Consider the following 25,573-nt stretch of genomic DNA (forward strand, 5'->3'; position numbering starts at 1 on the left):
TCAAAGTGTCGCCCCTTGTGCCTGAAACATGACTGTGGTGGATTGAGCATAAAGGAAAGGTCCATAAAGAGATGATCTGCAGTGGAAGATCTTGACTGGCCGGAACACCAGGGGTCCGTTATTCATATCTCGCTAGAGGCTAAGATGATTTGGCAGATCCTGGATATTTTAATCTTGATAACTGATCTCTGGCTAATTTGATTCTTCAAACAACTTTGCAAATCAGATTAAAATGGATGAACTTTATCCTAGGCCTATTCAAGAATCAAACCACCGGCATATTAGCTATCAAAACATGTGCAGGAATCCCATAAATTACTATTCCTGAAAAAATAAATAGTTACAATATTGGCAATGTCTATTATCAAACTGAAATTGTACTTAGCTGGCTCGGTACCTTGAATGGTACGTGTTTGTATCTTAAAAGTCCATATTAATAAATGATGTCTTTGAACTCCAGTTGGGGAGGTCCACCACCGTTGTACTTTTATTTCAGCGTGTAGATTACATAAATTGTAGATCTCAGAGGTAAACAGCTGAGTTTTACCACTTTTTAAACCATTCAGTCGATCTCTGAGGAGCCCTTTTAGCTTAGCATAGCATAAACCATTAAATCGGATTAGACCATTAGCATCTCGCTCAAAAAATTTAAAGGAAAGATCTATAAAAAGATGAAAATGCTTCTTGGTTTCACACCTTTTACATATTTAGACTAGAATCAAGACAAAAACATGGTTAGTATTTTGCATAGCACACGCCCACACCAGCTCTACACACTACCTGACTAAAGTCTTGTTGTTGATCTCAGTTTTACGAGCAACAAATAATAACTCGACTTCTAGTTGATCATTTGGAAAAGTGGCAGAAGGTGGATTTTTCTGCTGAATCATCTGTTGATCTGCATCCCAATCATCACTAATACTGCAGAAGACCTACTGGAACCAGCATGGAGCCAAGATTCTCATTGAAATCAGTCAAGTGTGGCTAAGGAAAAATCATGGTTTGGGGTTACATTCAGTATGGGGGCGTGCGAGAGATCTGCAGAGTGGATGATCAACATCAACAGCCTGAGGTATCAAGACATTTGTGCTGCCCATTACATTACAAACCACAGGAGAGGGACAATTCTCCAGCAGGATAGCGCTCCTCATACTTCAGCCTCCACATCAAAGCTCCTGAAAGCAAAGAAGGTCAAGGTGCTCCAGGATTGGCCAGCCCAGTCACCAGACATGAACATTATTGAGCACGTCTGGGGTAAGATGAAGTAGGAGATGAAGATGAACACAAGATGAACTCTGGGAGTCCTGCAAGAAGGCTTTCTTCACCATTCCAGATGACTTTATTAATCAGTGATTTGAGTCATTGCAGAGATGTATGGATGCAGTCCTCCAAGCTCATGATGGAGTCAGACACAATATTCATTCTGTTTCCACTGCAGCATGAGCACATATTCTATACTGGACATTATTGAAGGTTCAGTGAGCAGACTTTAGTCTAAGCAGAGTCAGACCGCACTGTCCTAATCAAATCATTAATAATCAAGACATGATCATATTTTATTGTGCTCAAATAAGCCTTATCTAGAGATCTTTCATATAAACCACTTCTGACACCAAATGATCAACAAGTTATTATTTGTTGTTCCTAAAACTTGCAGAGGCGACAAGTTTAAACATTGATTTTTTTTTTCTTTTTTACCTGCAAGCACAGTTAATGTTCAAACTATTTATAATGTTTAAAGTGGCTGGCAATACATACATAATCTTAATAATAGGAATTAATCTGCCTCGTTTTTTAACTGTGCAGTGCTGTAGCTGCTTAATTACACCTACTACATTACTGTATTTCAATGCTGCTCATTATGGTGGTACTTGGAGAGGCAATTTTTTCCTGAGGTGGTGCTTGGGGAAAGAAGTTTGAGGACCACTGAATAAAAGCATTCTCCTGGTTCTGTTGAGCACAGTATACACTGGTAAAATGCTTATCTTGCTTTAGTTTTGTCTTGTTTCTAGTTCTAAATATCTAAAACGTCTTAAATCAAGAAGCAAATAGTTATTTATAGTTAATTATTTACAAATAATCTTGATTTCACTTTGAAATACGATTATTCAGCTTGTTTTAAGCGAAAAACTCATTCATTTGACTTATTATTTCTTGAAAACAAAACAATGTTTTACTTGTCTAGAAAATGCTTCTTGATTTAAGAAATGTTCGATATTTCATCTAGAAACAAGGCCAGAACTCTAAGTAAGAACAGCATTTTTTGTTGTTTTGCAGTGTATTGGTTGACATGACACAATCCTCTCTTATTTTCCATCCACTTTTCTGCCATCACATGCATCAATAGCGCCGGGCCTGTCCAGGAGAGCTGATTTTAACAGAAGCTATTACTTTAAAAGAAGCACATTCGGAGCAGGTCAACATGCATAATGGCGATCCATCTGTGATACGGGAAAGAGACGGTCAGATGAAAACCGAAAAGGCTTTTAGCTAAAATCCAAAGCCCACATCTAAAACCCACCAGCGCACCGCTCTGCCTCTCCTCAGCACGGACAGTTGTTAAATCAGGAGGATTAATGGGAAAAGATACAGAGCACAAAAAACACAACAAAAGGTGCTTCTTAGGGAGTTTTTGTCTTGTTTCTAGTCCAAATATCGACAAATTCTTAAAATCAAGAAACATTTTTTGGACAATCTAAAATATCGTGTTGTTTTCAGAAATAATGAGTCAAAATCGAGAGAGATTTTCCTTAAAACAAGCTAAATAATCTGCCAATGAGTAAGTAAAGTAAAATAATAATAAGTAAAATAATATTATCTCAAAGCAAAAACTAGATTATTTTGCTCACACCGTTGGCAGATTATTTTGCTTGTTTTAAGGAAAAACTCACTTAATTTTAACGTAAACAAGACATTTTTAGATATTTGGACTAGAAACAAGACAAAAACTCTCCTGTAAGTATTAAGAAACACATTTTTGCAATGGAGAAAAACAAGGTCAATTTAAATTGAATTAAGATGCTCAGTTACCAGTCGGCTTAGAAATAAAGTAAAAGAGTCCAAGGGTGATTAAATCCTGATATGATCATGGGAATATTTTCCAAAAGAGTCAATCTTAAAGCGCTCTCATTTGGGCTAGAGGATAAAAGTGTTACTCGATGCCAGACACTCCGAGCTCTGTTTTAAACGATCTAAGCGCAAAGTCTAAAAGCATTAAGGTCGTTTCTGAATCCACTTTTGCTATTTTAAGGACAGAAAAATACGCTCTGCGCCCCGGTGCATGGTCTAACAGGGTTGTGCTTATCCTCTTAATGTGTTCTGGGTGTGTTTTGAGCATAACGTTTTGAATCTCACTCTACTGAACACATCCATTAGCCTAAATATTTAATTTTCTTTGTTAGGCACAAAGATTTGCTTTAAAGCTATTGCTAAATTCAGTTCTAATATCCAGCAAAGGAATAAATGAGCAATAATAATGAAGTGTGGTCAAAACACTGAGTTATATCCAAACACACGTCCTGTTCTGATGCCCCATATGGTGATGCAGACATCTCCTGCTTTTAGTTGGTCAATGGTGCAGTCTTTTTCAGTTCCTCAAAATAGCAACGCTCCAACAATGCGCCTTAACACACCTTCTTTATAGACCAGCACACCCATGAGTCCACAAAGTGGCGCAAATGGATTTGCTATTTAACAATGTGGCGCAATACGTAAAAAAATACTGTTGTGCAGGTCTGAAAATAGCAACAAATCACGCCAAACATGTCTTGTGCCTTATTGTGCCGGGTGTATGATATGGCCTTAACTAGGGTAATTAGGGTAAAGTTAGGGTAATTAGGCAAGTCATTGTATAACAGTGGTTTGTTCTGGAGACAATCCAAAACTAATATTGCTGAAGGGGGCTAATAATAATGACCTTAAAATGGCTTTAAAAAATTAAAAACTGCTTTTATTCTAGCTGAAATAAAACAAATAAGACTTTCTCCAGAAGAAAAAATATTAGAGGAAATACTGTGAAAATTTCCTGAATAAACATCATTTGGGAAATATTTAAATATAAATATAATAATTCTGACTTTAATTGTATATATTTATATTTACACAGTATTCTGGGATATTCAGTAAACAGTCTGTATACATACGTGGTCATTGACGCCTTTGTTGTCTTCGTACTTTGTCTCGATGTGGATGGAGAACTTTGGCAGGAAAGAGCACTGAAGAAAAGACAAAAATTAAACGTCAAATAAATGACCAACACATCAAGCACATTTTATTTCACAGTTAACACATGATTTCTGCTCAGAGAAGCACGCTGATGATCCATAACCTCTTGACATTTATTTGATGTTTTCCAATATTTTGCTTGCCTTACCTTTAGAAAAATGACAGAACGAGTTTAAATTAGTCTTAAAGTGCCTCTATTATTATACATTAAAAGTGACTTTTTTTGCGCTGAACTCCTCCTTAAATAGGTGCACATTTATATAAGGTCAGAAACACTTAATATACAGCAACAGCGGCTCTTTACTCACAGTGTCTGATCGGTCAGAAGTCTTTACTCTGCTCTGATTGGTCAGATATCTCTGCTCTGATTGGTCAGAACTCTCCACTCTGCTCTGATTGGTCAAAAATCTACACTCTTCTCTGATTGGTCAGATATCTCTGCTCTGATTGGCCAGATTAGAGACATCGGACCAATCCATCGATCCATTTATCTAACCATTCCATGTCTATATCCATCATCCATCTGTGTCTATTCATCGATCCATCCAATCCGTGCCCATCCATCTGTCTATCCATCCACCCATCAATCTGGGTCTGTCCATCCATCATCCATCTGTGTCCATCCATCCATCATCCATCTGTGTCTATTCATTGTCCATCCAATCCGTGCCTATCCATCTGTCTATCCATCCATCTATCATCCATCCATCCATTCGTCTATCCATCCATCCATCCATCCATCCATCCGTGTCTATCTATCCATCCATCGATCATCCATCTGTGTCTATTCATCGTCCGTCCAATCCATGCCCATCTATCTGTCTATCCATCCATTCATCCATCCATCTGTCTATCCATCTATCCGTGTCTATCCATCATCCATCATCCATCTGTGTCTATTCATCCATCCATCCAATCAGTGCCCATCCATCTGTCTATCCATCCATCCGTCCATTTGTTTATCCATTTATCCAATCATCCTTGTCTTTCTATCCATCCATCATCCATCTGTCTATTCATCCATCCATCCAATCCATGCCCATCCATCTGTCTATCTATCCATCCATCCATCTGTCTATCCATTTATCCATCCATCCTTGTCTATCTATCCATCCATCATCCATCTGTCTATTCATCCATCCATCCAATCCATGCCCATCCATCTGTCTATCCATCCATCCATCCATCCATCCATCCATCTGTCTATCCATTTATCCATCCATCCTTGTCTATCTATCCATCCATCATCCATCTGTCTATCTCTTCATCCATCCATCCATCCATCTGTCTATCTATCTATCCATCCATCCATCCATCCATTCATCCGTGTCTATCTATCCATCCATCCATGTTCCATCTGTGTCTATTCATCCACCCATCAATCTGGGTCCATCCATCCATCCATCTATCTCTATCTATCCATTCATCATCCATCTGTGTCTATTCATCATCCATCCAATCTGTGCCCATACATCTGTGTCTATTCATCCATCTATCCAATCCATGCCCGTCTATCTGTCTATAGATCCATCTGTCTATCCATCTATCCATCCATCATCCATCCATTCATCCATCCATGTCTATCAATTCAACCATCTGTATCTATCCATTCATCTATCCAGTCATCCATCTATTTGTGTCTATCCATCCTCCCATCCATCTCTCTTCTAGGGAGTTAAAACAAAAGGGCACCAGAAAATAAAGATAATAAGAGCTCTGTTCTCATCCGACACATGTACTGTATGTCAGATCATTAACAATCATAAGCACTTGCTTCCTTTATTGTAGAAGATCATAAATGGTTTAATCTGACGTCAGTGTGGAAACATCATCAGAGACATGCATATAACACAATACAGACAAAACAACACAATTCCTCAATATCTGAGCACACGAAATGAGATTCATTCCTAACTAAACCGCTTGGCAAAAGCGGGACCCAGCCCCATTCATAAAGAGAGCGCAGGGCAGGGCGGTGTGCTCCGGTACGACTGTGCTTTATGATGCCGCTGTAATAATGAGCTGTTTTCTGCCTGGGTGGATTTACAGTGCTGGAGCTGCGGCCCCTCAGAGACCCAACACACACACACACACACACACACACACACACACACACACACACACACACACACACACACACACACACACCGCTGCCTGATTAGATTAAACTCTGCTCCTGCAATCGCAATGGAGATCAATAGAGGCTCAGTTACATAATGCTGGAGGAAGAGGAAGAGCTGCTGCTGTGGGGGAGGGGCACAGATATACTGCACAGGAGAGGAGGAGGAGGAGATAAGGAAGAAGAAGAAAAGAAGGAGAAGAAGAAGAGGAAGGAGAAGTAGGAGAAGGAGAGGAAGAAGGAGAACAAAAAAAGGAAAAATGAGAAGAAAAAAGGAAATGAAGAAGATAATGAAAAATAGAAAAAGTAAAAGGAGATAAATAAGAGAAAGAAGAAAAAAGACAAAGGAAGAAAAAGAGAAAGAAAAAGAAAAAAAAGAAGAAAAATGAGACAGAAAAAAGAAAAAAAAGAAGAAAAAAGAAGAGGAAGAAAATGAAAAGAAAAAGAAGAACAACAAGAAGTGGAAATGGATGGAGAAGAAGAAAAATATGAAGAAGAAGAGAAGACAAAAAGATGAAAAAAGAAGAAAATAAAGGAGAAAAAGAAAAAGGAAGAGGAAGAAAAAGATGAAAAGAATAAGAAAGAAAATGAGGAAGAGAATAAAAAAGAAAAGGAAGAAAATAAAGAATAAAAGGAAAAAAGAAGGAGAAGAAGAAGACAACGAAGAAAAGAAAAAGAGGAACAAGAAAAGTATGGAAAAAAAGACAAAGAAAAACGAGAAGATGATAAAGAAGAAACAGACAAAGAAGACAAGAAAACGTTGAAGAAAAAAGCAACGGAAGAAAAATATGAAAAAAGAAGAACAAGAAAAGAGAAAATGAAGCGGAAGAAGAAAACGAAGAAAATGAAGAAAACGAAGAAAAAATAAGAAAACAAAAGAAAGAAAAGAAAGAGAAAAACAGAAGGAAGAAGAAAAATATGATGAAGAAGAAAAAAGAAAAAGAAGATGAAAATGAAAACGAGAGGATAAAGGAGAAAAAAGAAGACAACAATAAAAAGTTGAAAAAAAGCACAGGAAGAGAAATATGAAAAGAAAAGAAAAAGGAGAAAAGAAGAAAGAAAAAGGAAAGAAGAAAATAAAGAAAAAGAAGAAAAGAAGGAGGAGGAGAAGAAAACAAAGAAAAGAAAAAGAGGAAGAAGAAAAATAGAAAAGAAAAAAGAAAAGAAGATAAGAAAAAGTAAAGGAGCGGAAGAAAAGAAAGAAAATGAGAATGAACGGAAGAACAAAAGACGAAAAGAAACAGAAAAGAAGAAAAAAATAGCAGAAAAAAACAGAAAGGAAAAAAAAGGAGAATTAAAAAAAGAAAAAAACTCTGCCACCAGCCACAAAGCTAAACTATTAGACACAAAACATTGATCTCACCTCTAATAATTGACTAAGTCTAGTATACACTAACCTGCGCATTATTCAGACACTAGATAGAGCTAAACAGTCAAAAACACAAAGCTGACAGAAACTAAAACAGCTGATGGAGTATACACTAACCTGCGCATTATTCAGACAAGATGGCGTCAAACTAGCCTGTACATAGTTGCAGGAAAGTTTTCTGAGTCAGATGTCAGCATGTTGCTAAGCTAAGCGGTGTGCCTAAGATGCCTAAAAATGCTATCTATTTTATAAACGACTCACCAGGTTTTATTATCAATAATGATAATAATGGTTGAATCCTGTAGAACTAGTGTCACTCAGAGAGTGTCTGGCTTATACATACACACTCAGATATATTATCAGTTTTTTTTTTTAATCCGCTGTATGCTAACCATACGCCACACAGGACTCCAATATAATGATGGCTTACACAACGTGAGATACATTTGGCCGTCGCATATGCGTGTTATAGATGTTGTTCTCCTAATAAAATGAAATGACTGTAAGTGGAATAGATTGCAGGAGTCTGTTTTTGGCACGCGGAGCTGTGAACGCCCACTGGTTCTGCAGTCTGGGTGCCAGCAGTGGGTTTCTCTCATTCATTTACTCCACAGAGATTTGATCAGATTCTTCAGCAAAGCCTTAGAAGACAAGAACAAAACAATCCAGCTCAAAGACCACATTACCAACTTTGATATCCATCCACACATCCATCTGTGTCTATCCATCCATCCACCCATCCATCTGTGTCTATCCATCCATCCATCCATCCATCCATCCATCTGTGTCTATTAATCCACCCATCCATCTGTGTCTATCCATCCACCCATTCATCTGTGTCTATCCATCCACCCATTCATCTGTGTCTATCCATCCACCCATCCATCTGTGTCTATCCATCCATCTGTGTCTATCCACCCACCCATTCATCTGTGTCTATCCATCCACCCATTCATTCCTATACATCATCCATCCACCCATTCATCTGTGTCTATCCATCCATCCATTCATCTATGTCTATCTGTCCACCCATCCATTCTTATACATCATCCATCCACCCATCTGTGTCTATCCATCCATCCATCCATTCATGCCTATCCATCTATCCATCCATCCAACCACCTATCTATCCATCTATCCATCCATTCAGGTCTATCCATTTATCCAACCATCCATCGGTGTCTGTCCATCCATCCATCCATCTCCCTGTGCCTATCCTTCCATCTATCCATCCATCCGTCTGTCTATCCATCCACCCATCTAGTCATCCATCCATCCGTGTCTATCCATGTATTTCTCCATCCATCCATCTGTGTCCATCCATCCACCCATCCATCCATCCATCCATCCATCCGTGTCTATCTATCCACCCATCCATTCCTATACATCCATCCATGTCTTTCTATTCATCCATCCATCCATCCATCTTTGTCCATCCATCCATCTGTGTCCATCCATCCATCCATCCATCCATCAATTCATCTGTCAATCCATCCATCCATGTCTATCTTTCCACCCACCCACCCATCCATCCATCCATCCATCCGTGCATATCTATTTATCCATCCATCCATCCATCCATCTCCATCTATCCATCCATCCATCCATCATCCATCAATTCATCTGTCAATCCATCCATGTCTATCTGTCCACCCATCCATTCCTATACATTCATCTATGTCAATCCATCCATCCATCCATCCATCCGTGCATATCTATTTATTCATCCATCCATCCATCCATCCATCTGTGTCCATCTATCCATCCATCCATCAATTCATCTGTCAATCCATCCATCCATCTGTGTTTATCTGTCCACCCATATATTCCTATACATCCATCCATGTCTATCCATCTATCCATCCATCCATCTATTCATCCATCCATCCATCCATCCATCCATGTCTATCTGTCCACCCACCCATCCATCCATCCATCTATTCATCCATCCATCCATCCATCCATCCATGTCTATCTGTCCACCCACCCATCCATCCATCCATCCGTGCATATCTATTTATCCATCCATCCATCCATCCATCCATCCATCCATCCATGTCTATCTGCTTATCCATCCATCCATCCATCCATCCATCCGTGTCTATCTACTTAATCATCCATCCATCCATCTCCATCTATCCATCCATCCATCATCCATCAATTCATCTGTCCACCCATCCATTCCTATACATCCATCTATGTCAATCCATCCATCCATCCATCCATCCATCCGTGCATATCTATTTATTCATCCATCCATTCATCCATCCATCTGTGTCCATCCTTCCATCCATCAATTCATCTGTCAATCCATCCATCCATCTGTGTTTATCTGTCCACCCATCCATTCCTATACATCCATCCATGTCTATCCATCCATCCATCCATCCATCTATTCATTCATCCATCCATCCATCAGTGTCCCTCCATCCATCCGTGTCTATTTACTTATCCATCCATCTATCCATCTGTGTCCATCCATCTATCCATCCATCAATTCATCTGTCAATCCATCCATCCATCTGTGTCTATCTGTCCACCCATCCATTCCTATACATCCATCCATGTCTATCCATCCATCCATCCATCTATTCATTCATCCATCCATTCATCCATCAGTGTCCCTCCATCCATCCGTGTCTATTTACTTATCCATCCATCTATCCATCTGTGTCCATCCATCTATCCATCCATCAATTCATCTGTCAATCCATCCATCCATCTGTGTCTATCTGTCCACCCATCCATTCCTATACATCCATCCATCCATCCTTCCGTGTCTATCTACTCATTCATCTATCCATCTGTGTCCATCCATCCATCCATCCATCATGGGTGTAGTTCTTCACAGGGTACTGCATCATTGAATCATTCGCAGATTCTGCTGGCTCGTGATGTGGACAGAAGCGTATGAATGAACAGTTCTGAACGGTTCACGCTGCATCTAAAAAGTAAAATAAAATCAATGCCTATATGACGAAAGCGGATGGGATTCTGACCGTGGCTGTATGGCTGCACTCTATTAAATTAGCGGAGGATCAAATAAAAAGATTGAAACTTTTGATACGCTGACTGCAATTTCCTTAGCATGGAGAGAAAAACCATCTCCATCACGTCAGGGGAAAATCTTCAGATATATTTGTCTCGGTAATCACGCAGTCAGTAAATGGGTGTATTTCAGAGCCGCTCGACAGTCTGAGCATAACAGAATGGTTTTTTTTTTTACAAATGTACATGCACATTTACATTTTAAGCTCATTTCATCCTCCTCTGGGCCTTTCTCGTCTTGCTCTGCTCTGGTTTGAGTGGATTGTCTCCTGCTGTTGCTGGCGTATGTTGATTATGATAATGTTATTCTGATCAAGAGCTCTTTTATTCATCTCCAGGTACAGATATACGGCACGCACACACACACACACACACTCAAGATCTGACTGACGGCCAGCTTTAGTTGAGCATTAATCCTCTACACATCTCCGACGGTCGCCTAAACTATTCATAAACAATTAATTCAACGACATCGCCCATCGCAATGTTTCATATTCGACATCGTACGATCACCAAATTGGTCGACATCGCCCAACACTACTAGGCCCCATTTACACTGCCAGTTAAATGTGAACGAATTACAATGTTTTGGTCATATGTGACACAGATCGGATCTGTTCTATGAAAATAAACACACACATGCATTCGGATATTCAGAGATCGGTTTTAGGCCTTCTTCATATGTGGAAATCAATCAGATACGTGACAATGCGATGATCATGTAAACAGGCAGATTGGATTTACTGAGGCATTGCGTATTGTACGTCATTAAACTTGCGCCAATGTGGTGCTTCGCCACGGTTTAATTACGTAGAAGGAAGAGCGTGTGTCATTGTAGGTCAGGTATGTGGACAAGCTTTGACACAGCACATCAAATGTTGGTTTGCTCATCCTAAAGTTTCGGACCCAGTGCTCCTCATTAAAGCCCACCACAATTTGCTCCCACCAGACCTGAGACATTCCTCTGAATGGTGGAGGACACCCAGTGTTGCCAGGTATGGCTAAATTTTTCCCGCCCAAAAACTGTCCAAAACCCGCAAAAAAATGCACAAAATATTAGATTAATATTTTATTTAGTTATAATTTATTGAAATCGAAATTAACCTAGTTACTTTGACTGTCATAATAAGCAATAAAGCAGTCACAGAACCACAACATAACCAGATCACATCAGAACACTTCCCCCTCTCACATACACACTGCACTTAATGTTAGAATATGTTTTACTTTCAAAATTGGGTATAAATTCGTCCTATTTAGTGTTTTAAATCCAGGAAACCGCCCAATCTGGCAACACTGACGACACCTTATATAATCCATAGGCGCAAGCTGTGTTGACGGCCCTTTCCCTCCTCAAAATCAGTTTAAAGTCTGGTGAACTTCGCATTTTTTGCAGAGCTAAAACCAAGGCAATTTGTTTTCCATCGCGGCTAGTGTGGCGCAGATGCTAGAACCCACCGTCACGCATGCGCCATGTCGTAAATTGTATGTCAAATGTAAACACATGAATCAGATATGGGTCATAATTAAAAGAACGTGTAAACAGACAGGCAAAAAAATCAGATATAGGCAATAAATAAATAAATAAATAAATAAATAAATAAATAAATAAATATATAAATAAATATATAAATAAATAAATATATAAATAAATAAATATATATAAATATATAAATAAATAAATATATATATATATATATATAAATAAACATATACATATATACATATATACATATATATATATATATATATATATATATATATATATATATATATATATATATATATATATATATATATACACACATACACACATATATACATATACATATATACATATACATATATACATATATGTATATATATATATATATATATATGTATATATATATATATATATATATATATATATATATATACATACAGGTATATATTCGGAATTGGACATTAAGCCTGACAATGTAAACAAGGCCCTAGACACTTTGATCACTAAAAAGAAAATATTACTTTACAAAACCCAAGCATCTGCATATTAGTCCATAATATAACTAAACTAATTTATAAAAACTAATAATCATTTGCTTCCACACATGTACATGAGTAAATAAAACAGATGAACTATCGATGTCTCAACAATCTGCAGTGTTCCGCTTCTTTTCCTCAATAAACACACCCTAAATGGAAGTGTTCAACTTTTAAAACATCCACGGCCATGTATCTTACGTTTTTTGAGGCAAAAACGCATCTGTGGCCCCAAAGGTCCCTAAAAGCTTCAATATATGCATAAGGCTCCTGAGGTGTTAAAATGTATATGTCGCTCTTTCGAATAAGCCCAAGGTTTTCCATGAAACCTAATATGGTCTCCGGGGAGCTTGAAGACACCTGGTTTGCTTGGTTTTCCAATACAATCTAATTATATTACAGCACGGCAAGGGGAAAAAACATGAGCGGTGCATTCTGGGATAGCATAACAATTCTGTTGGGGGGTGGTTGAGAGGAATCGACTTCTAGACATCAAAAACCGACACCGAAAAAAGATTCATTGGATTTCCTTTTTTTTTCAAGGTCAGCGGTTGTAAACTATTTATGTGGACTGAATGTAAGCAAATTAAAGTTAGTAATTTGTTTAAATTCAGCCCATATAAATTGTTCGCAACCACTGTACAGTTGAAGTCAAAATGATTCGCCCCCCTGTGAATATATTCAGATATTTCCCAAATGATGTTGAACAGATTCAGGAATGTTTCACAGTATTTCCTAAAATATTTGTTCTTCTGGAGAAAGTCTTATTTGATTTATTTCGGCTAGAATAAAAGCAGTTTTTAATAGTTTTAAAGCCATTTTAAGGTCAATATTATTAGCCCCCTTCAGCAATATTAGTTTTGGATTGTCTCCAGAACAAACCACTGTTATACAATGACTTGCCTAATTGCCCTAACTTTACCCTAATTACCCTAGTGAAGCCTTTAAATGTCACTTTAAGCTGAATACTAGTGTCTTGAAGAATATCTAGTCTAATATTATTTACTGTCATCATGACAAAGAGAAAATAAATCAGTTATTAGAGATGAGTTATTAAAACTATTATGATTAGAAATGTGTTGAAATAAATCTCTCAGTTAAACAGAAATTGGGGGGAAAATATACAAGAGGGCTGATAATTCTGAAAATATTTAGATGAAACCTGATTAACTGATTAAAATGAGTTAAAAGTACCATAAAAACATTTGCTGTTATGACTTTTTGTCGTTTACTTTTTTTTTTAGAGTGTATAAGAAATTGCATATTAGTCAATAATATTACTGAAATTAATTACTCATTCATTCATTCATTTTCGGCTTAGTCCCTTAATTAATCTGGGGTTGCCACAGCGGAATGAACTGCCAACTTTTCTAGCATTTTGTTTTACGCAGCGGATGCCCTTCCAGCTGCAACCCATGTCTGGGAAACATCCATACACACTCATTCACACTCATTCACTACGGACAATTTAGCTTACCCAATTCACCTATGGCAATTCATCACGTTACGCATGTCTTTGGACTGTGGGGGAAACCGGAGCACCCACGCGAATGCAGGGAGAACATGCAAACTCCACACAGAAACGCCAGCTGACCCAGCCGAGGCTCGAAGAAGCGACCTTCTTGCTGTGAGGCGACAGCACTATCTACTGCGCCACTGCGTCGCTATTACTGAAATGAATATACAAACCAAATAAATATACACATATTTACATAAGTAAATAAATAGTCTCAACACTGTAAAAAATGTTGATAATATATCTGGGGGCAGAAAAAATAAAGATAAAATAGAAATTAAATGAAATGAAAACTAAACTAAATGCAATAAAAAAATACTATTAAAAATAATAAATACAATTAAAATAATTCAATAAAATGAAAATTTAATTAAATAAAAATTACAAATTAAATGCAATTAAAAAACAAAATAAAAAATTAAATAAATCAATTAAATAATAAAAGAAAAAAAAGAAAAAAAAAGAAAATAATAAAATAAAAATAAAATAGAACAGGAAAATTAAATACATTTAAATACAATTAAAAATTAATGAATTAAGTACAATTAAATACAATAAAAATTTAATTAATGAAATACAATTAAAAATTTTATTAAATTAAAAAATTCAATAAAAATAATAAAATAAAAAAACAATAGAACAGTAAAAATTAAATAGAATTAAATATAATTAAAATAAATTAATTAATTAAATACAATTTAAAATTTTGTTTAATTAAAAATAAAATAAAATAAAATAAAAAATAAATAAAATAAAATAATAAAAAAATAAAAAAATAAAAAAATAAATAAAATAAAATAAAATAAAAAAAATTAATAAAATCAAAAATAAACAAATAAATAAATAAAATAAAATAAAATAAAAAAATAAAAAAATAAAAAAATGTAATAAAATAATAAAAAAAGTAAAAAAATAAAATAAAATAATAAATAAAAATAAATAAAAAAAAATAAAAATAAAAAAATAAATAAAATAAAATAATAAAAAAAATAATCAAAAAATTATATAATTTAAAATAAATAAATAAATAAATAAAATAAAATAAAAATGTAATAAAATAATAAAAAAATAAATAAAAAATAAAATTAAATAATAAATAAAATAAAATAAAATAAAAAAATAAAAATAAATAAATAAAAAATAAAAAAATTAATTAAATAAAATAATAAATAAATAAATAAAATAAAATAAAATAATAAAAAAAATTTAAAAAAAAATTAATAAAAAAAATAAAGAAAGAAATAAAATAAAATAAAATAATATATAAAAAATAAAAAAATTATTTAAAAAATTAATAAAATAATAAAAAAATAAATAAAATAATAAATAAAAATAAATAAAATTAATTAAATTAAATTAAAATTCTTGTTTTCAGGAAACTAATTTTGACTCATTATTTCTGAAAACAAGACATTATATATTTTTTTTACCTGTCTAGAAAATGCTTCTTGATTGAATAACTTCTAGATATTTGGACCAGAAACAAGACTAAAACTCCAAGTAAGAAAAGCATTTATTGCAGTGTGCCCGACACAATAATAAACTCACTAATAACACATGTTCAATAAATCATTAACAGTGTGCAGTTATTATATATATTAGCTATTACTGAAAAGGTTGTCAACTCTAAATGTTCCTGAGCTCTGAATAGAGATGAACAGCCATCTGAGTTTATCAATAATGCATTTGCATAATGACTGTTCATTACTGTGCCGGGGTTTCCTCTATTGATTTTTTGGGGTGTTGATATTGTTGCCATGGAAGCACTTAAGTTGTCATAGAAACATAAGTGTCAGGTCGTGAGCCGCTCTGAGCAGACGCTTTAAGGGTTGTCATCTAATGACGGCGAGGCTTGAGCACGCACGACACACAGCGTTTATATTTAAATCACACTGCCGTCCATTCAGTAAGATTTCATTCTCACAGAAGTCTCTCGTGCTCGCTAAGCTTGCATTTATTTGATCTAAAATTGACTAAAGCAGCCATATTGTGGACTGCTCATGAACTGTTCTGTTGTAGCTTGCAGTCAGATGTCATTGACGCCAGTGCATTACTGTGCATGATTACTGCAGTCCTCAGTGTCACATGATCCTTCAGATATCATCTAATCTGCTCATCTGACTCTCTAACCATTCATTCATCCATCTGTTTATTCATCCATCCATCCATACACTTGATATATATCTGTCTATCATCCATCCATCTATTTGCATGACTATCAGTCTATCCATCTATCCATCAATATATCTCTCTCCATCCATTTCCATGCATTCATATATCTTATCTGTCCATCCATCTTTCTATTCATCCATCCATCCAACAATCCATATATCCATCTGTCTATCATCCATCCACCTGTCTCTATTTATCCATCTATTCATCCATCTATCCATCCAGCCATACACCTGTCCATCCATACATTTAATATATCTATCCATACATCCATCCATTTGTCTCTATCCATCAATCTATCCATTCACCCATCCATCTATCTCTCCATCTGTCTGTCCATTCATTGATATATCTATCTCTATTACCATCAATACATCCACCTCTATTTATCCATCCATCTGTCTGTCTGTCTGTCTATCTTTCTATCCACCCATATATCTATCTGTCTATCCATCTCTATTTATTCATCCATCTGTCTGTCTATCCTTTATCCATCTGTCTGTCCATCCATCCCTCCACCCATGCACCCTTTCTATCCACATGTCAATCTGTCCATCTATCCATGTATCTATATGTCTAACAGTCCATCCATCCTTTTATCCATCTCTCATCTATCCATCCATCCATATCAATGTCAATCTATCCATCCATTTATCCATACTTGTATCTATCTATCTTTCTATCCATCCATATATATATATATCTGTCTTACCATTTGTCCATCCTTCTATCCATCCATCCATCCATCCATCTATCAATCTGTCCATCCATCCATGTATCTATATGTTTAACAGTCCATCCATCCTTCTATCCATCCCTCATCTATCCATCCATCCATATATCAATCTGTCAATCCATCCATCCATCCATCCTTGTATCTATCTATCTTTCTATCCATCCATATATCTATCTGTCTTACCATTCGTCCATCCTTCTATCCATCCATCCATCCATATTTCCATCCATCCATCCATTGTCTCTCTATCCATCCATTCATCTGTCCGTCCACCTATCCATCTCTTTATTAACCATCCATCAATATATCCATCTGTCTATCAATCCATCCATCCATCCATCCATATAAACATATCTGTCTTATCTATCCATCAACCCACTCAATCGGTCTATCCATCCATCCATACATTTGACATATCTATCCATCCATCCATATATCTATGTCCATCAATCTCTATTTATCCATCCATCTGTCTGTCTATCATTCATCCACATGTCTGTCCATCCATCCATCCATATATACATATCGGTCTTATCCATCCATACGTCTATCCATCCATCCACCCATATCAATCTGTCTATCCATTCATCCATACATTTGACATATCTGCCTATCCATCAATCCATATATCTATCTGTCCATCCATCTGTCTCTCTATCATTCATCGATCTGTCTGTCCATCCATACCTCCATCATGCATCCTTCTATCCACATATCAATCTGTCCATCCATCCATCTGTCTAACAGTCCATCCATTCTTCTATCAATCCATCCATTCATCCATATATCAATCTGTCAATCCATCCATCTATCCATCCATCCATCCATCCATCCATCTATCTACCCGTCTATCCATCCATATCTATCCATCTGTCCGTCGATCTCTCCATCCATCCATCCATCCATCCATCCATCCATATCTATCCATCTGTCCGTCCATCTCTCCATCCATCTGTCCATCCATCCATCCATGTCTATCTATCCATCCCTCTATCCATCAATTCATCTGTCCGTCCATCCATCCATCTCTCCATTTATCCATCCATCTGTCCATCCATCCATATATCTATCTGTCTATCAATCCATTCATCCATCTATCCATCCATCCATCCATGTCTATCTATCCATCCCTCTATCCATCTGTCCGTCCATCTCTCCATCCATATGTCCATCCATCCATCCATCCATCCATGTCTATCTATCCATCAATTCATCTGTCCGACCATCCATCCATCTCTCCATTTATCCATCCATCTGTCCATCCATCCATATATCTATCCGTCCATCTATTCATCCATCCATCCGTCCATCTATCCATCTAAAATCTCTGTAATAACTAACATTCCTGTTCAATATTTTGCGTTAACATGCCATGTTTTGCTTCAGTGCTCTTCAGTTCAATACATCTTTGACTCTACAGCAGCTTTATCAGTGAATATTGTCAAGCAGCTTAACATAGACTCAGTTTTAGTATTAATATTTAGTGAATATGAACATCAGAACTGCATATATTTTAAAATATACCTCTATTGTCACATTATGAATGTAGTGTGATGCTAAAATACTGAGTGAAACAAGACGGATACGCTCAGTTCACACGGTGCACATGCAGCATCAGAAGCACAACCTGGCTATTTTAGCTCTTTCGAATGCACATTAATGCCCTACAGAAAGTGCAAGCCGTGGTTTGAAACACAGCCCTCACTTAAAGAGAAGGAGTACACAATAAAGAGAGAGGGATGAAGTGCCCTGCCCGAACACACCGAGCAGTCTGGAGGCAAAGAGATTACAGTGGAGGAGTCAGACATACTCACTGTGTACTCTGAGATCCAGCGGAGGATGGTGGATGAAGAACACACACACACACACACACACACACAGAGAGAGAGAGACTACATGTTAAAGGTCATGGAAGAGGTAATAAACACATGACAGTCTGCAAATCATCAAGCGTTTAATCAATGAAACACCTCCAGTAGCTCTCTATCTGTAATACATACGCGTGTGTGTGTGTGTGTGTGTGTTTGTGTCGCGTGAGAGAGAGAGAGAGAGAGAGAGAGAGAGAGAGAGATAGTGTCTGTGTGTGTGCCTGCATGCAGGAGAGTGTGCATCTTTGCACGTGTGTGTGTGTGTGTGTGTGTGTGTGTGTGTGTGTGTTTATGTGTGCACATGCATGCAAGCACTAGTATGTGTGTATTTGTATGTGAGTGAGTGTTAGTGTGTGTGTGTGAGTGCATACATGAGTATGAGTGTGTGTATTTGTATGCGTGTATGTGTGTGTGTGTGCATGCATGAGTGTGTGTGTATTTGTATGTGTGTGTGTGTGTGTGTGTGTGTGTGTGTGTGTGTGTGTGTGTGTGTGTGTGTATGCATGCATGACTGGGAGTGTATTTGTATGTGAGTGTGTGTGAGTCCATGAGTCTGTGTGTGAGAGAGTTCATAAGTGTGTTTGTGACTATAAGAGTGTGTGTGTGCGCTTGTGTGTGTGCGCTTGTGTGTGTGTGTGTGTGTGTGTGTGTGTGTGTGTGTGTGTGTGTGAGCTGCAGTTACCGGTGATGGTGTAAGGATAATAATTCCAGGCTTTCTCCGTCACGTAGAAGATTTTGGGCACCACGGCTCGAGCCCAGCTGGGCAGCTTGCTGGAAGAGAGCAGACGGACAGACAGATGAGTATTCAGAAGAACACGGATACACTGACGAACACACACCATTACTGGAAAACAAAAACTTTCATTTATATTTGCTTTTCATGAGCTCTTTTGTTGTTGCTGTTTTCATTCTGTCTTTCTTTTAAATAAATATACTGCCAATGGCAAAAAAGGCCAAAACAATAACAACAACAACAGCAAAAACTACAACAAAGTGTACACCAAACAACAACAGCAAAAACAACAACAAAGTGTACACCAAACAACAACAGCAAAAACTACAACAAAGTGTACACCAAACAACAACAGCAAAAACTACAACAAAGTGTACACCAAACAACAACAGCAAAAACAACAAAGTGTACACCAAACAACAACAGCAAAAACAACAAAGTGTACACCAAACAACAACAGCAAAAACAACAAAGTGTACACCAAACAACAACAGCAAAAACTACAACAAAGTGTACACCAAACAACAACAGCAAAAACTACAACAAAGTGTACATCAAACAACAACAAAAACAACAACAAAGTGTACACCAAACAACAACAACAAAAACAACAACAAAGTGTACACTAAACAACAGCAACAGCAACAAAAACAACAACAACAAAAGTAACAACAAAAACAAAAGCAACAACAACGAAAACAACAACAAAAGAAACAACAAAAGTAATAACAAAAACAAAAGCAACAACAACAAAAACAACAACAACAAACAACAAAAAAACAACAAAAAACAAAAGCAACAACAATGAAAACAACAACAAAAGCAACACCAAAACCAACAACAATGGCAACAAATAACAAAAGTGGCAACAACAAACAAAAAAGCAACAACAAAAAAAGAACAACAAAAGCAACATCCAAAGCAACAACAACAAAAACAACAGCAACAACCAAAACAACAACAAACAAAAAGCAACAAAACCAACAACAGCAAAAGCCACAACAAAAACAACAACAAAAGTAACAACAACAGCAAAAAACAATAACAAAAGCAGCATTAAAAGCAGTATTAACAACAGCAACAACAACGACAAAAGCAGCAACAAAAACAACAACAACAAACAACACCAATGACGACAAAAGCAACACCCAAAACAACAACTAAAGCATCAACAGCAGCAACAACAACAAAAGCAACACCCAAAACAACAACTAAAGCAGCAGCAACAACAACAAACAACACCCAAAACAACAACTAAAGCATCAACAGCAGCAACAACAACAAAAGCAACACCCAAAACAACAACTAAAGCAGCAGCAACAACAACAAACAACACCCAAAACAACAACTAAAGCATCAACAGCAGCAACAACAACAAAAGCAACACCCAAAACAACAACTAAAGCAGCAGCAACAACAACAAACAACACCCAAAACAACAACTAAAGCATCAACAGCAGCAACAACAACAAAAGCAACACCCAAAACAACAACAAAAGCAGCAGCAACAACAACAAACAACACCAATGACGACAAAAGCAACACCCAAAACAACAACTAAAGCATCAACAGCAGCAACAACAACAAAAGCAACACCCAAAACAACAACTAAAGCAGCAGCAACAACAAACAACACCAATGACGACAAACGCAACACCCAAAACAACAACTAAAGCATCAACAGCAGCAACAACAACAAAAGCAACACCCAAAACAACAACAAAAGCAGCAACAACAAACAACACCAATGACAACGAAAGCAACACCCAAAACAACAACAAAATCATTAACAACAAAAACAACAGCATCCCCCAAAACAACAACAAACAAAAAGCAACAAAAGCAACAAAAACAACAACAACAACAAAAGCAACACCCAAAATATCAACAAACAAGAAAAGCAACAACAAAAACAAAAAAGCAACAACAAAAGACAACAGAAGCAACAACAACAAAATAAAAACAACAACAAAAGTAACAACAACAACAACAACAACAACAACAAAAAAGCAGCAGCAACAAAAACAACACCAACGGCCACAAAAGCAACAAAAACAACAACAAAAGCAACAACAACAACAAAAACAACAACAAAAGCAACAACAACAACAACAAAAACAACAACAACAACAAAAGCAACAACACCAACAACAAAAACAACAACAACAACAACAACAACAACAACACCAAAAGCAAGCTAATTGCTGTGAAAAGCGCTTTAGAAATAAACTTGAACTGAATAGATGGTGAGTGTAAAAATAAGCCTCGTGTGCTCAGGGCTGCTTCCAACTCAAGTCAGATATTCAGCCGACTGCTTCCATTTATATCCTTTAATCAAACTCTATTCAGTTTCTACGAGATATGAGCCAAACACATTTCTATCAGCAGTAAACTTCAGTAAACATGACAACAGATGGTGAGAGTGCGATTAGCTATTCCAGCTATTTTTATTACGTCTTTATAGTGCTCACAAAAGTCTTCTTGTCAAAATGTACACATTTCCCCACTTTAAATTAGACCTTTTCCTAAATGTTCTGAGGAAAGACAAACATGGATAGAGATGAAAATCAGAATATTATGGTACATATTTATGGAGTAATGTTATGGGCATTTCCATGTACTGAGCTATTATTATTTAACTATGCCTATAGGTATACACAGATTTTTATTGTATGGCACCTTTCACCAATGACTTTGCCCTCCCCCAAAACACACACGCAGTCGCATCCCGAGTGAGTAAATAATACCCAAACGTAATATCTTTCCACATAATCTCATTGTTTCTGGGTAGATTCAGTGTTGTGTTTGGGGAAGCATGATGAATGCTGGTCTTGATGTAATAAGCCCGTGGAGATGGAGTTCTTCTCGTGCCCTTCCGCAGTCCCTGTCCTAAATGAACCAGATGCAGAGTGGATGAAACTGGGACGGGTGCCAGTCCTAAAAGCCTGAGCTGCGGGAATAAAGCAGCATTTTATGCAGACCTTGCAGATTTCGCCGGCGTGTGACTTCACACATCTGTGATGCAAATCCGAGAGATGCAAACCTCATCCTCTGGGCTCTTCAGGAGCAAAATTAATTTACAGAAACTAGCCTTCGCTAATGCCCCGCTTCTTAAAATCCCACTAATTTAGCTTAAAATTAGCTTGACACTTTAGTCACGTGACCAGGGTGTTACGAAACGCTTTAGTCACGTGACCTGGGTGTTTCGAAACGCTTTAGTCAGGTGACCTGGGTGTTCCGAAACACTTTAGTCAGGTGACCTGGGTGTTCCGAAACACTTTAGTCAGGTGACCTGGGTGTTTCGAAACACTTTAGTCAGGTGACCTGGGTGTTTCGAAACACTTTAGTCAGGTGACCTGGGTGTTTCGAAACACTTTAGTCACGTGACCTGGGTGTTTCGAAACACTTTAGTCACGTGACCTGGTGTTTCGAAACACTTTAGTCAGGTGACCTGGGTGTTTCGAAACACTTTAGTCAGGTGACCTGGGTGTTCCGAAACACTTTAGTCACGTGACCTGGGTGTTTCGAAACACTTTAGTCACGTGACCTGGGTGTTTCGAAACACTTTAGTCACGTGACCTGGGTGTTTCGAAACACGTTAGTCACGTGACCAGGGTGTTTCGAAACACTTTAGTCACGTGACCTGGGTGTTCCGAAACACTTTAGTCAGGTGACCTGGGTGTTCCGAAACACTTTAGTCAGGTGACCTGGGTGTTCCGAAACACTTTAGTCACGTGACCTGGGTGTTTCGAAACACTTTAGTCAGGTGACCTGGGTGTTCCGAAACACTTTAGTCACGTGACCTGGGTGTTTCGAAACACTTTAGTCACGTGACCTGGGTGTTTCGAAACACTTTAGTCACGTGACCTGGGTGTTTCGAAACACGTTAGTCACGTGACCAGGGTGTTTCGAAACACTTTAGTCACGTGACCTGGGTGTTCCGAAACACTTTAGTCAGGTGACCTGGGTGTTCCGAAACACTTTAGTCAGGTGACCTGGGTGTTCCGAAACACTTTAGTCACGTGACCTGGGTGTTTCGAAACACTTTAGTCACGTGACCTGGGTGTTCCGAAACACTTTAGTTACGTGACCTGGGTGTTTCGAAACACTTTAGTCACGTGACCTGGGTGTTTCGAAACACTTTAGTTACGTGACCTGGGTGTTTCGAAACACTTTAGTTACGTGACCTGGGTGTTCCGAAACACTTTAGTCAGGTGACCTGGGTGTTCCGAAACACTTTAGTCAGGTGACCTGGGTGTTTCGAAACACTTTAGTCAGGTGACCTGGGTGTTTCGAAACACTTTAGTCACGTGACCTGGGTGTTTGAAACACTTTAGTCACGTGACCAGGTGTTCCGAAACACTTTAGTCACGTGACCAGGTGTTTCGAAACACTTTAGTCAGGTGACCTGGGTGTTCCGAAACACTTTAGTCACGTGACCTGGGAGTTCCAAAACACTTTAATCACATGACCTGGGTGTTCTGAAACACTTTAGTCATTTGACCTGGGTGTTTCGAAACACTAATCACATGACCTGGGTGTTTTGAAACACTTTAGTCAGGTGACCTGGGTGTTTTGAAACACTTAGTCACATGACCTGGGTGTTTCGGATCGTGCTTCGGTGCAGTGTTTTGAAACACTTGCGTTTCGGGATCTCGACACTGTGTCAAAACGACAGTTTCAGGTCAGCCATCCCTAATATAATCAAAGTAAGATATATGGAAGAATAACCTGATTGTCTACAAGTGAAGCATGAGCACACGTTGCTTTGCATCTTATAAACACAACCAAGCCTCAAAAATACACTCTGGACCACCCCTTTAATGGAAATGTCTTGATGTGCATATATTTTGAAAATGCACATTAAAAAAACTCATGTGCACAACTGAGCTGGTTAAACTTTTTATCCGATAAGAAAAAATGTGCAAAAACGTTCTTATTTTTTTCATGGTTTGACATTTGCATGGAATATACGCCCCAGATTTCCAAACATTCATCCTTCACGTGTCTTCATTCGCCAACCGTTAGAATATGAACAAACACCCTGCATTTTTTTAAAGTCTAAATTGAATCAAAAAACAGTTTAAGTGTGAGTGTGTGAAGTCCCAAACAGCTTGCGTAAGCGGTATGGCAAGCACGGGCGCAAAAAAAAGCAGGTGGCCTGTGGGCGAAAAGACGCAGGTACAGATCCCCACAGCCAAATCTACAATTATACACGTGCTATTAAACCGTCTCTCATCCCACGCACATCTCAGCCTCCACACACACACACACACACACACACACACACACACACACACACACACACACACACACACACCACACACACACACACACACACACACACACACACACACACCTTCTGTCTTTTGTGCTTCTTTTTTTTCCCGTTCCTCCTCAACTCGTCTTTGATCTCTGTTAAGTCTTGATTTATCTCGAGTTGATCATGAGATTATGATGAATTATTTCTCATCTGTTTGCTCTGCTACTGTAGTTACTGTAAAAATGCACTGAGATAAATAAATACATGTAAATAATACTGTAAAATAATATTTGTTTATATTTAAAAGTGTTTTATTTTGTAAAACACCATTTTTTTATGGAAAAAAATTGATTTATTAATGTAATTTTCACTTTGGAAGAACTGTTGCTTTAATTTAATGCTGAAATGAAAGCAGATAAAGAGCTAGTGAAGCTAAATTTAGTGTGAGGCTCAGACACCAGGTCAAAGATCACAAGCTTGTTTTTAATGGCTGCGTGCGATCT

General features: G+C 37.4%; 1 protein-coding gene across 1 annotated transcript in view; it reads right to left on the reverse strand.

Moving 5' to 3' along the window:
* The window catches only part of pitpnc1a (phosphatidylinositol transfer protein cytoplasmic 1a), a 132,947-nt gene that overhangs the window by 19,176 nt on the left and 88,198 nt on the right, over positions 1–25,573 (reverse strand). The window contains exons 3-5 of the mRNA XM_056452833.1: positions 19,757–19,845; positions 4,368–4,372; positions 4,143–4,214 (exon numbers count right to left, since the gene is read on the reverse strand). Coding sequence (XP_056308808.1) covers positions 4,143–4,214; positions 4,368–4,372; positions 19,757–19,845 — 166 coding nt within the window. The remainder of the gene's footprint in view (positions 1–4,142; positions 4,215–4,367; positions 4,373–19,756; positions 19,846–25,573) is intronic.

The sequence above is a fragment of the Danio aesculapii genome, chromosome 3 (assembly GCF_903798145.1).
Source record: "Danio aesculapii chromosome 3, fDanAes4.1, whole genome shotgun sequence".
NCBI classification, from domain to species: domain Eukaryota; kingdom Metazoa; phylum Chordata; class Actinopteri; order Cypriniformes; family Danionidae; genus Danio; species Danio aesculapii.